At 44.6% G+C, this 14,165-nt stretch overlaps 1 protein-coding gene across 1 annotated transcript in view; it reads left to right on the top strand.

Annotated features, from left to right (window-relative positions):
- TNXB (tenascin XB) overlaps positions 1–14,165 on the top strand; it is a 129,603-nt gene that overhangs the window by 33,415 nt on the left and 82,023 nt on the right. The window contains exons 4-7 of the mRNA XM_087708098.1: positions 1,559–1,671; positions 5,575–5,728; positions 7,788–8,069; positions 11,937–12,647. Coding sequence (XP_087564224.1) covers positions 1,559–1,671; positions 5,575–5,728; positions 7,788–8,069; positions 11,937–12,647 — 1,260 coding nt within the window. The remainder of the gene's footprint in view (positions 1–1,558; positions 1,672–5,574; positions 5,729–7,787; positions 8,070–11,936; positions 12,648–14,165) is intronic.

Raw genomic sequence — 14,165 nt, 5'->3', positions numbered from 1 at the left:
GGGACCCCCCCTCATAGGCAACAATTTCTGAACCCATATGCCCCAAATGGGCTAATTTAAAGAATGCATCCAAAAAATCTGGGATCCATAACTCCCAAGGAAATGAAATTTGGGGAAGTTGTCATAAAATCATAGGGACCTTGGAAGGACAAAATGGCTGTCCAATCTTTTTTTGAAAACCTACAGGAATTTAGTTCTGGGAGCTAAACTGTTCCATTGATTAATTGTTCTCTCACTATAAGAAAATTCCTTCTTATGCAGTAGTGGTGAATATCTATAGCACAGGTGTAGGATGAGGTTAAAGGTTCATTCTATGAGCTTGTGGTTTGGTTTCTGAAGATTTCATTCCCAGGCAAGGTAACATCCACCCTGAAGTCCTTAAAAACAGAAGAACAGTGACACTGACATCCCCTAAACTCCGCTGAAGACGTTACCTAGCTAGCCTGGTAACGAAGCATTCGGAAACCAACCCACTAGCTTGGAGAATGAACCTTCTTTCTCATGCCTTCTTATTTTCAGATTGAGCCTTCCTCTGAAGAACTTCAGTGCTGCTGAGCTACTGCTGCAGTCATGTGATGCTCATTTTGAGCATTCTGTGACAGTTTCCCAGCCGCTCTCATAATCCCTTGTTTCCTCCCCCACCCAGCAGCAGCTACTTGCCTGCTTGGAAGGGAGCGGGAGAATAGGGAGATAGGGAAGGCAGAAAGGAAGATTTCTAATGATCCCTGTCAACTTCCTACAAAGAAAATCAATGGGGAAGCCGGGAGGAAATCAGGAGTTCCTTCCATACCAGAGATGGGTTCCTACCAGTTCGCACCTATTCGGTAGAACCGGTTCGTCAAATCGACCGAACCGGTTAGAAGAGGTTCCACCAGTGGACCCGGAAAGCAGGCCACACCTACAGAAGAGGTTCCAAAATTTTTTGAAACCCACCACTGGTCCTTGGATGCGATTATTCTACACTATCATGCTCATATTTATAAAACTCAGTGCCTCTGTGAAAGGTAAGGATGACTACTGCGTTTGTGGTGCAATCAGAACATTGCGTGTGTTGAAGTTGTTTTAACGCAAACCAAAGATGCCTTTTAAAATGTTTACATCATATTCTTATGCATGCCAGTGCTGTGTGTGAGGTAATTTAAGGTGGTTCTGACAAGTGTCGTCGGCATCTTCATATCTGGTCACATGTGCAGCAAGCCACTCCCACAAAGGAGGCCACACCCACAGAGTAGGTTCGAACAATTTTTGAAACCCACCACTGTTCCATACTCATTGCTTTTTTGCCCATTCGTGGTGATTCTGTTTCTCTTCTTAGATAAGGAAATATCTCTGAAACAATGGCTCAACAGGGCACAGGTTATCTAGTGTTTGAGCTATTATGGAATATAGAGGTGTGCACCTTGATTGTTGGTGATGCTCACTATCTCCCCTCAGACAATAAAGGCAATCTTATCTTAGTAAAGTTCTAAAGAGATGACTATAAAATTAGAAAGCAAGCAGTATTGATACTTATATACTTATATACAAACACTATACTTTTTTTCCTTGTCCTAAACAGAGATTCCATCCATTGGTGTCCGTGTTTCAAATCGAGATGAAACTTCTTTCCGCCTGGAGTGGAACTACCCCGAGATTTCTGTGGATGGATATGAAATCCATGTGGCACCCAAGGTAACAAGATACACCCCGGGGACAATGTGCTTGGGCAACAAAAGTGGAGAATCCAACTTGCGCTGCCTTCCAAATGATTGCTAAACTACAACTCCCAGCAGCCCCAGGCAGTGTGATCAGAGAGAATGCTGGTAGTTGTAGTTCTTCAATATCTGGATTCAACCAGAACTCTTTTCTATTCATTGTATCTCCTACTATAAGAAAACAATTGGAATTTTTTTAGGCTGCTAAAGGCCGCTCCACTCAGTCTGGCTATCTATTTCTGGAAGGCACAGATGGCAAATGGGGTCCTTTGTGTGGCCCCCAGTTCACCTCAAACACATTTTCTTTTTGTGTTCTCCTGATCTGCATGAAGATATGATTTTACAGCTTGTGTCCGCTCAAATTGTGCTCTCCACTTTGCTTGCTGCATATAATTTCGTATTGGCAGGAATATCCAGTGTCTATGTGCGTGTGTGTAGGAGAGGGAGGGGGAGGGAGGGAGGGAGGGAGAGGTTGGAGTCAAGATGGTAAGCATTAGTATATGAGCACAGATCTGCCCTTTTAGCAGTTAGCAATAGCAATAGCAGTTAGACTTATATACCGCTTCAAAGGGCTTTCAGCCCTCTCTAAGCGGTTTACAGAGTCAGCATATCGCCCCCACAGTCTGGGTCCTCATTTCACCCACCTCGGAAGGATGGAAGGCTGAGTCAACCTTGAGCCGGTGAGATTAGAACCGCTGAACTTCAGATAACAGTCAGCTGAGGTGGCCAGCAGTACTGCACCCTAACCACTGCGCCACCTCGGCTTTTCAATGTGAATCACCAAGTAATGTACATTAAAAATAGCTACCTACTTTTCCAATGCATTTTTAAAAAAAAATATCAGTGCATAATTGAAATACAGAGGGGGGAGGATTTAGCTCAGTCCCAGGTCCATTGATTGATTGATTGATTGATTCATTCATTCATTCACCAACTGCCTATGGCTACTCACCTTCCAGTGGAATTCTGGACAGTGAATACGGAAATGGCACCAGCATCAACTGAGAGAACTACATTAAGGCTCCACAAAACCTTTTTTCCCCACACCTTATTCGTTTGGCTTCTTTGAAACTGGGGTTAAATCCCTGTTTCTCAAAATGATGAACTACACTGTTTTCCTGAAAATAAGACCTCCCCGGATAATAAACCCAATCGGGCTTTTGAGCACATAATAAGCCCTCCCTGAAAATATTGCGACACAGCAGCAGCCATGAGGTGACCACGATCACCACCTCCTGCACCACAAAAATAATAAGACCTCCCCGAAAATAAGGCCAAGTGCTTATTTCAGGGGGTCAAAAGAGAATAAGACCCTGTCTTATTTTGGGGGAAACATGATAGTGAATCAATAAATTGGAGGGGAGGGGGTAGCGCCAGGAATGAATAAATAGTAATGAAAGCAAAACAAAACATCATTGCCAGTTTTTAAATCAGCAGTTTTGCATCTCAGGCGAAGTCCTTAGCCACTCTGCTACTAAAGCAATAGCAATAAGAATAGCACTTAGACACCACTTCACAGTGCTTTACAGCCTTCTCTAAGCTGTTTATAGAGTCAGCATAAGCCCCAGTGGTGGGTTTCAATTTTTTTTAGAACCTCTTCTGTAGGTGTGGCCTGCTTTGTGGGAGTGGCTTGTCGGCCATGTGACCGGGTGGGGGTGGCTTGGTAATCATGTGACTGGGTGGACGTGGCCAACTTGTAAAATGTGGTGAAACTCACTTAACAACGCTCTTGCTTAGCAACCAAAATGTTGGCTCAGAAACTCTGGCATTTGAAGCACGCAAATCTTAAAGCTGTCAAGTTACAAGACCCTTGCATCCCTAACCCTTTAGAAAAAAATATCCCGGGGTGTTCAAACTTGACAGCTTTAAGACTTGTGGACTTCAACTCCCAGAATTCCTCCTCTGGCTCTTCATCTTGATGATGTGTGGACGGGCGAGGGGAGGGAGCTGGAACTGGTTCTAAACAGCACTGTAGATTTGTGGAACCTCTTCTATAGAAGAGGTTAGAACTGGCAGGAACCCACCCCTGATATGCCCCCACCCAAACAATCTGTGTCCTTATTTTAATCAACCTTGAAAGGATGAAAGAGTCAACCATGAGCCAGTCAGGATCGAACTACTGGCTGCGGGCAGAATTAGCGTGCGATACTGCATTATAATCACCATGGCTCTTCTATTACAGGAAGCCCTCCTGTAATAGCTTCTTGGAAACAATCTTGGGAATATGCAGTAAAGGAACACTTAATTTAAAGCTAGTTGTGGTACCTGGCTATTTGTGCATTTTGAAGATCTAACTTGGTAAACTTTGTTTTAGGTGTGCATATCAGTGGTGGGATTCAGCCGGTTCGCACCTATTCGGGAGAACCAGTTAGTAACTTTCCAAGCAGTTCAGAGAACTGGTTGTTGGAAGAAATCTCATTTTGGTTTTTTTCCCATTTTACAGGGCTAATCCTGTAAGGAAGGCAGGAAGGAAACATTCTGGGTGTTGTTTCTAGCCTAATCTTTATTGCCCTGATTACAAAAACTGCCTCTCCGGTTAACCCTTATTACATTGCAACAGCTAAGGCAAAGTGCCCATCGATGTGAGTGACGTCAAGTTGCCACGCCCATTCAGTCACATGACTACCGAGCCCCGCCTACCCAGTTGGTCATTAGGGCAGAGAACCGGTTGTTAAATTATTTGAATCCCACCACTGGTGCATATGCAGGAAGGCTCACTCCTAGAAAGAAGTAAAAATAGCAGTGGGTTTTTTTCCCCAGACACTCGGTGAAATTGCACTACTCACAGAAACCGTTTTACAGGTAATCCTCGACTTACGATCACCATTGAGTCCAAAATTTCTGTTGCTGTGTAAGAAGGTTGTTAAGTGAATTTTGCCCCATTTTACACCCTTTCTTGCCACCATTGTTAAGTGAATCACTGCAGTTGTTAAGCTACTAACACAGTCATTAAGTTAAACTGGCTTCCCTATTGACTTTGCTTGTCAGAAGGTCCCAAAAAAGGTGATCACAGGACCCCAGGACACTGCAACTGAGATAAAGAGGTGTCAGTTGCCATGCATCTGAATTTTAATCACATGGCCACGGGGATGTTGCAAAAAAGTCACTTTTTTCAAACTGTTGTAACTTTGAACGGTCTCTAAATGAACTGTTGAAAGCGGAGGGCTACTGGCGTTTAGAATGTAGGAGGTTCCATTTTCGCTGGCAGAGAGTTGCAGGAGGCCATCGCAGCTGAAAACGGAGCTTGGGAGCCTGTTTTCACTGGCAGAGTGCTCAGGCCACCACAGGCATCCCCAACATGAGTGATGTTGAGCTGGCCACGGCCACCGTGGCCCCAATTTTTCCATTTTTTCCAATTTTAATAGATTTGTATGCTGCCCAATCCCGAAGGACTCCGGGCGGCTTACATAAAAACAGTTTAAAAGCATTTTTTTAAAAAGTTTAAAATACAGAACAAAGATGAGTTAAAGGAGGACACAACATACCCTCGATCTTAATGGGGCTGAAGATCAATCTAGATCAACAGCCCCAGGCCTGCCCGAACAGCCAGGTCTTAACAGACTTACGGAAGGCCAAGAGAGTGGGGAGGGTCCAGATCTCAGGGGGTAGATCATTCCAAAGGGCCGGGGCAGCTACAGAGAAGGCTCTCCCCCGCAGAGCCGGCAGACGGCACTGCGCAGTCGACGGTACTCGGAGGAGGCCCGCCCTGTGCGATCTTATTGGGCCTGGGAGGTATGTTGCAGGAGGCGGTCACGGCCTCCAGGTCAAACACCACCCTGATGCGGCCCTCAATGAAATTGACTTTGACACCCCTGCTCATGAGCATCTGTGTGTTGTGTGTGGTATCACTCTGTCTCTTTTGTCCCTTTCCGACCTGCAGAAGGATCCTCGGGCGGGCGAATCCATAAACCTGTCTGGCAACGAAAGGAACTTTGAATACAAAGGATTAAAGCCGGGGGAGGAATACACAGTCACCGTTCGGGTAGAAAAAGGGCAACTCTACGGACCCCCTTTCACCCAGACCGTGCGTACGCGTATGTAGTCTGGAGCTGTGGCTCCATTTCTGTCCGCCTCCTGCATTTTCCATTCCCCCCCCTCCCCACAACCCTTCGTTGACCTGTTCCATCTTCATACAATTTCCCTTCTCCTTGTCAAGCAGGAAATCTAGGTCTGGTCTATTCTCTCTAAGTCACACGTTTATTCAGATCTGGTCAAAGATGGGTCCACATTCACAAAGCCTTTTTTTTTTTGCCACGGTGATTAAGTGAATCATGCAGTCATTAAGCAAAGCCAGTTGACCTGTTGATTTAGCCTGTCAGAAGCTGTCCGGGAAGATTGCAAGTGTCAATCACGTGATTCCCCCAGGATGCTGCAACCGTGTGATTTGCATGCCGGTTGCCAAGCGACAGAATCCTGATCACATGACTGCGACAGTCATACGTGCAAGGAATGGACATACACCACTTCTTTCGGTGCCACTTTGTCACTTTGAATGGGTGCTAAACAAATTTGGTTGTAAGTCAAGGATTTTCCTGTAATACTAGAATGCTTTCCGCCCTTCTCATTTCTTGTAAATTCTTTGTGCAATTTTGCCAGATTTCAATGTGTTCTTTTCTCCTCCTCTTTCTTTCTCTTTCTGTTTTTTTTTTGTTTTCATTCTCCAAATATCATTCTAAGTAAATAAAAATAAAGAGTGAATATCTTCATTATGATCCTATCCCACAGAAGAGGGAATCAAACTATTCTCCAAAGCACCTGAGGGCAGAACAAGAAGCAATGGGTGGAAACTAATCAAGGAGAGAAGCAACCTAGAACTAAGGAGAAACTTTCTGACAGTTAGAACAATTAATCAGTGGAACAACTTGCCTCCAGAAGCTGTGAATGCTCCAACATTGGAAGCTTTTAAGAAGATGTTGGACAACCATTTGTCTGAATAGCAGTAGACTTATATACCGCTTCATAGGCCTTTCAGGCCTCTCTAAGCGGTTTACAGAGAGTCAGCATATTGCCCCCAACAATCTGGGTCCTCATTTTACCCACCTCGGAAGGATGGAAGGCTGAGTCAACCCTGAGCCGGTGAGATTTGAACCGCTGAACTGCTGATCTAGCAGTAGCCTGCAGTGCTGCATTTAACCACTGCGCCACCTTGGCTCTGAAGTGGTGTAGGGTTTCCTGCCTAAGCAGGGGGTTGGACTAGAAGACCTCCAAGGTCCCTTCCAACTCTGTTCTTCGATCTATGAAATTAGTAAGAGGAAAAATACATTAAAATGGATTTAATTATGCTAGTTTAAGAGGAGGTAAATCGGCCCGTTATTAAACAATGGTTTATATCTCCCAGTTTGTTATGCTACTTTCTCTGCATTTGATCCTTCCTTGCATTAAATAGCTGCAGCTCCTGTTATTCCTCATTTAGGAATAACTGGCCTGAGATGCAAGAATCTTAATGTCTATATGGAGATTCTCAGGCATCCAAGTCATGTTTGTTCCAAAGGTGTTTTTTTTTTTTCCAAAAGACAACTGGACTTTCTTTGTTTTTCCTTGAAGACGTTTTGCTTCTTATCCAAGAAGCTTCTTCAGTTCTGACTGAATGGTGGGGAATGGAGGACTTTGCAACACAGTCCTTTCAGCAGTTCCAAGAAGGTTCCACAACTTATTTGCACTATATGGGTGACCCTGCGGTAAACCTCCAAGTGGCCTCAATGGCTCTCAGAGAGTGCTAACGATCAGATGACTGCAAGGAGTATCGATCCTTTCATTCTCCATCATTCGGTCAGAACTGAAGGAGCTTCTTGGATGAGAAGCGAAGGATCCTCAAGGAGGAAAAAAAAGTCCAGTTGCCTCTTGAAAAAAGCACCTTTGGGACAAGGATCTTAAGAACCACTAGATGGCAGCAAAGAGTTATACTATTTTTTTTCCTAGCTCTGTGCTGCCATTTTGATGTCATCTGGATTTGACAGACCAGATGTGGTGACTCTTGTTTACTCCTTTCGTTAAGCTCAACCCCATCTCTTTCCACCTCCAGTTGTTCCCCACCCTTATTCCCACTCCCAATGCAACGTTCTGCGTTTCATGTATCTCTTCCTTTCCCCCCAGGAGTGGCTCCTCCCACCGGCCTGCAGTCATCCCAAGTGTCGGGAAACTCCCTGACCTTGCAATGGGAACCACCTGCCTCTCGCCCTGATGGCTACATCCTCAGCTACGTCCCTCTGGTTTCCACTCGACCCGTTAAAGCCATGAAACGTGTAGAGCTGCCCGCAGCCCCTGAGCGTGTCACCCTGGAAGACCTGGAGAGCAGAACGCGATACCGCATCACCTTGGTTGCCCGTCAGAGTGGTGAGAACAGCCGAGCCACCAGCATTGTTGTCAGCACCACAGGTAGATCACTAGTGTCTTGACTGCATTGGTCTAGAACAGTGTTTCTCAACCTTGGCGACTTGAAGATGTCCGGACTTCAACTCCCAGAAGAGTTGAAGTCCGGACATCTTCAAGTTGCCAAGATTGAGAAACATTGGTCTATTTTATTTTGTCTGGAAATGTCTTTGGAGATTCTCAATCACCCAGGTCACGGTTGTCCCAAAGGTGCTTTTTCAGGAAGGCAACTGGACTTTCTTGATTTTTGTTTTTCCTTTGAATACATTTGGCTTCTCATTCAAGAGAAGCTTCTTCAGATTTAGCTGACAGGTGGGGAATGGAAGGATGTATATTCTTTGCAGCTATTTGGTCATTAGCACTTAAAATATCAGCCAGCAGTATGTAGCGGGCAGCCAAAAAAGTCAACACAATCCTAGGTTCAGGGGTGGGTTCCTGCCAGTTCTAACCTCTTCTATAGAAGAGGTTCCATAAATCTACAGTGCCGTTTAAAACCAGTTCCAACTCTCCCTCCCACCCCCCGCCCGTCCGCACATCATCAAGATGAAGACCAAGAGGAGGAATTCTGGGAGTTGAAGTCCACAAGTCTTAAAGCTGTCAAGTTTGAACACCCCTGGGGTTTTTTCTCTCTAAAGGGTTAGGGGTGCAAGGGTCTTGTAACTTGACAGTTTTAAGACGTGAGTGCTTCAAATACCAGAATTTCTGAGCCAACATTTTGATTGCTAAGCAAGAGCGTTATTAAGTGAGTTTCACCACATTTTACAAGTTGGCCACCCAGTCGCCGGCAAGCCACTCCCACCCAGTCATATTTTAGAAGCCATTTTATGGCACTATAGTAGAAGTCATTTTAAGGCACAACAAGCTGTATCGTAACAAAACATGCACCCCGAGGGTATTAGGGCTGTCTTACTCCCACAGTATTTGTATCCAGAGAGTAAGTCCAGAGAGTAAGTTTGGTTGAAATTGCTCAAGGCGTTCCTGAGTTATGCTGGAACACACACACACACACACACACACACACAGAGTGATAGATAGTTAGATGATAGATAGATGATAGATAGATGATAGATAGATAGATAGATAGATAGATAGATAGATAGATAGATAGATAGATAGATAGATAGATAGATAGATAGATAGTTCTGTGAACAAATTAGCAGCTGGGTTGTTCAGCATCCTCAAAAAAACATTCTTCCATAGTTTTGTCAATAATTTAAGCTTTATTTTCAGGGTGTGATGAAATGATCAGAAATAAGTGTGAAAGGATGAGTGAAAAGTGTTTCTGCATTCATTCACTATGGAAGCCTTTCCTCACAGTTACATTACCTTTTTACTACACTTTTTTTCAAGTCTTCATTTTTTCCATTCCTTCAACAGTTATAATTGCAATGCCTTTTCTTTATTTGAACTTCCTCTAATGTAATCCACAGATCTCTGAAAACCAGACCACGGGAGTTTCCTGGATGCAAAGTGTAAAAAGACTGACACTAACTCCATCTGTTTTTATTGCAGCCTTGGGGAAATTCAGGATCAGGAGCAGGGGTGGGTTCCTGCCAGTTCTAGCCTCTTCTATAGAAGAGGTTCCACAAATCTACAGTGCCGTTTAGAACCGGTTCCAGCTCCCTCCCCCCGCCCGTCCGCACATCATCAAGATGAAGAGCGAGAGGAGGAATTCTGGGAGTTGAAGTCCACAGGTCTTAAAGGTGTCAAGTTTGAACACCCCTGGTTTTTTTTTTTTTCTAAAGGGTTAGGGTTGCAAGGGTCTTGTAACTTGACAGCTTTAAGACTTGCATGCTTCAAATGCCAGAGTTTCTGAGCCAACATTTTGGTTGCTAAGCAAGAGCGTTGTTAAGTGAGTTTCACCCATTTTACAATTTGGCCACGCCCACCCAGTCACATTACTGCCAAGCAACTCCCACTTTGTCACATGGCTGGCAAGCCATTCCTACCCGGTCACATGGCCGGCAAGCCACTCCCACAAAACAGGCCACACTTACAGAAGAGGTTCTAAAAAATTTTGAAACCCATCACTGATAGGCAGCATGGATAAGTTGCCAAGTCTAACATTGTAGTGGCATGTGCCAGCTCCAATCTAAACAGTGCATTCAGAAAGTATTCAGAGCCCCTTCGCTTTTGTCAATTTTGCTAGGGCTGCAGCCTGATTCTAGAGTGACGCGGTGGCTCAGTAGCTAAGACGCTGACCGCGTCAATCAGAACGGTTGGCAGTTAGGCGGTTCGAATCCCTAGCGCCGCATAACCGAGTAAACTCCTGCTACTTGTCCCAGCTTCTGCCAACCTAGCAGTTTGAAAGCATGTAAAAATGCAAGTAGAAAAATAGGAACCACCTTTGGTGGGAAGGTAACAGCGTTCTGTGCACCTTTGGCATTTAGTCATGCCGGCCACATGACCATGGAGACGTCTTTGGACAGCGCTGGCTCTTTGGCTTGGAAATGGAGATGAGCACTGCCTCCTAGAGTCGGGAACGACTACCACAAATGTGCGAGGGGAACCTTTACCTTCACCTTTAGCCAAATTCTACAGTTGTTGAACTTTATTTCCCCCCCTCTTTGATCTACAGAGCTGTTTTCCAATGTGAAAACAGCATTTTAAAAATGTCTGTAAATTTATTAAAAAGAAAAAAAATTGAAATGCCTTTCCCAATCATGTCCAATCAATTTAATTTACCACAGGTGGACTCCTTTCAAGGTGTAGGAACATGACAGCTTTGATCAAGAAAAATGGGAGGCATTTGAGTTTCACATGTTGTTGCAAGGTGTCTGAATACTTATGCCGATATAATATTTCAGGTTTTTTTTCCTTTTACTAAATTTACAGACATTTCTAAAATTCGGTTTTCACTTTGTCGTGATGGGGTACTGAATGTAGATTAATAAGAAAAAAAAATGAATTCCAGCAAGTGTAGAATCGGGCTGCAGCACAGCAAAAACTGATAAAAGCTGAATGCAGTGTACAGTGGTGGGGAAATTAAAAAGCTAGGTTAAATAGGGCTCCATACAGGTAGTCCTCGACTTACAACCACAGTTGAGCCCAAAGTTTCTTACTGCGAAATGAGACAGTTGTTAAGTGAATTTTGCCCCATTTTGCAGCCTTTCTTGCCACCGTTGTTAAGTGAATCACCGCAGTTGTTAAGTTGTTAAGCGAATCTGGCATCCCCATTGATTTTGCTCGTTGGAAGGTCACCCCAAAATGATCACATGACCCCAGGTCACTGCAACTGTCATAAATGTGAGTCAGTTGCCAAGTGTCTGCATTTGAATCACATGACCATGGGGATGTTGCAACGATCATAACTGTGAAAAATTGTCCTTTCTTCAGTGCCATGGTAGATTACAGATTGTCGCTAAACGAACTGTCGTAATTCTAGGGCAGGGGTCAGCAAACTGCGGCTCTGGAGCTGCATGTGGCTCTTTCCTCCCTCTGCTGCAGCTCCGTCACCGGTCGGTGCCACAATTTTGAGAGGAACTTCCGGTGGGGTAGTGGGGAGAGAAGCACAGTGCACCAAGAGAAGACTCTATGCCAAGGGGAGGGTTTTCCAGTTGTCTCCACAATTGATAGGGCTTTCGGTTATGACAGGAAGAGGAAAAAGGACACCGCGGTAGGAGGAGACTCTATGGTGTGGGGGAACTGAACTTCCGGTCAGCTCCAGAATTGAACAGGGGGCTTCCAGTTAGGACCTTTGTGGCTCCCGGTGTTTTCTTTTCCGTGGGTCCAAATGGCTCTTTGAGTGTTTAAGCTTGCCGATCCCTGGTCTAGGGCTACCTATATTTCTAGCCAATAGCCATACATCTCACTTCCATGACTTATTCCTGCTGAGTACTTTGCCATAACCTCCTGCATTTTTGATCCCACCAGCACCAGCTCCAATTCAACCAAGTCGCAACTACTTGACACCGCCCCCCTCTTCCCATAAAAAGCCAGACACTCCCTCTTCTGAGTCTGAAGGGAAGAAACCAGGCACTAAACCACATCCGGGTCGCCGCCCCACCAACACCACCTTACTGACTAAGGAGCAATTCCTGAAAAGAATGACCCAGAATATCTCATCCAAACTGTCCCCATACAACGGGACCCTCCTTGAGCGGCTCGAGAGCTACCTCCGGGCCACCAATTTCCCTCTCCGAGGCAACCAGACGATCCAGAGCGTGGCCAGGGACATCTACCTCTACCTCAAACGGATGAAGCCCATTGAATTTCAAGAGAAGGTTGAAGAACGTCTTGTCCAAGAAACGAGCAATATGTCTCTGAAAAGGGAATTTCCAATAACCGAAGCAGATAGTGCCTACTCAGATGGATACCTCCGTCCGGACCATGCCAAGCCAGCGGTGGTGACCAGCTCCCCAGACCACATTGAGGTGTCTTTGGACAGCGTGAGGGGCATTTCTGACCATGTGGTCATCCGCTACCGAAACATGGTGACTGGAGAAAGAAAGGAGTTAATAGTCCCTGGAGATGCTTCCACAGCAACCATCACCGGATTGTCACCTGGAACAACCTACTTGATGGAAATTCATGGTGTCATGAAGGGACATTCCTCTAAGTCCTACTCCTTTATAACTGCCACAGGTACCAGGGTTGGTAGGGCAGCCTTCTACCATGGCAGTTTTCTCTCTCCTTTTGCCTATAATAGTCGCATCACATGCCTTGTTTGTGTTGTTGCAAAGTCGAGCTTCTGTGGCCCCCACACATGGCCAAATATGTAATCACACTTTGCTTTCACGTCCTCCCCCAAAGTTGCTTGGACAATAGGCTGCTGGCTATTTTCCTCCCTTAAAAGAAAGTCCTTCTTCTCTGCCATATTGCTTTCACGCAGACGTCACAATGTCCACCAGCTAATTTCTTCTCCAAGCCAAAATGCGCCTTTACTTGCTGCTCCAAAGTTTGTTGTGATGTGTTTTGATTTTGCTACACGCCACTTCCTGTAGCCAAAGTGCTTCCCGTTCATCTTTTATATGTTGTCCAGAGTTCCTCTGATGTCTATTTGCAAACTATGGGATGTTTTTCCCACACAATCACACAAGGAAGGATTTTATTACAACTGTGGATGATAACGTGTGTAAAGAGCTTAGAGAGCACAGAGAAGTGACTGAAATATATTGAATTATTTCTTAATAATTTAAAACCTGACTTTCTTCTGAAGAAATCACCGTTTTTATCCTTACAGTGAGTCTGAGAAAGAATAATTTCTCCAATATCACCCCACAGCAGCCCCTGTCTCTTCATAAAAATAGCCTGTATATAAATGGATACACGTTTATGTCCAATATTCTCCTGATTTACTGAAAGGTTTTACACAATTTGGTAAAACATTTCTCAATATGTTGGCTCAAATAGATACAAATGAAAGGCAGAGTTTGTCAAAACTGAAGAGATCAAAATCAGACCATCAAAACATTTACGTGTGGGTGTTGAAATCACGCTGAAAATTATCTTTGCGTAGAAACATTGTCCTGGTGCTGACATTCTCCTCTCTTATGTGTTATTTAAATTTTTAACACGCCACTCGCCTTCTTTTCAGCCACAGTCAGGTGCTGATAGTTGTTCAAGAGAAAAGTCTTTTTTGTGTTTAATCACTTTAATTTTCCAGGCTTCAAGTTCTTGCCTTAATGTTGCATTTCTGTGGCTCAAAACTTTCTTTTCAGCTTCCGTTCCAGCAATGTTGGCTTTCAGTGTCGAGCCAGTTTATGTCGTTGCTCTGCTATTATTGCCACTGCTGCTGTTGCCACCACCTTCACACCTCCAAACCACAATTTCTAAGTGTCTTTCTTGCCGTTTAGCTGGGATTTCTAGGTTTTTATTTTCTGAAATGAAGGGAACCTTATTCTAAAGACTTTGCTTGTTCTTCTGGCAATAGTGGGAAGATCAGCTCTGATACATGTCTGGCTAGCATATCTCTCTGTTGAAATGAACCTTAGGCCTGATTCCCACAATATTGTCGGGCAGCTTCAGGGATGCCAGTTCTAACCTCTTCTATAGAAGAGGTTCCACAAATCTACAGTGCTGTTTAGAACCAGTTCCAGCTCCCTCCCCCCGCCCATCGGCACATCATCAAGATTAAGAGCGAGAGGAGGAATTCTGGGAGTT

Source organism: Thamnophis sirtalis, unplaced genomic scaffold (genome assembly GCF_051295495.1).
Source record: "Thamnophis sirtalis isolate CommonGarterSnake01/CBP01778 unplaced genomic scaffold, rThaSir2_p1.2 scaffold_3, whole genome shotgun sequence".
NCBI lineage: Eukaryota > Metazoa > Chordata > Lepidosauria > Squamata > Natricidae > Thamnophis > Thamnophis sirtalis.
Note: the sequence above shows the minus strand (reverse complement) of the source record. Positions and strands in the feature narration are given on the sequence as shown.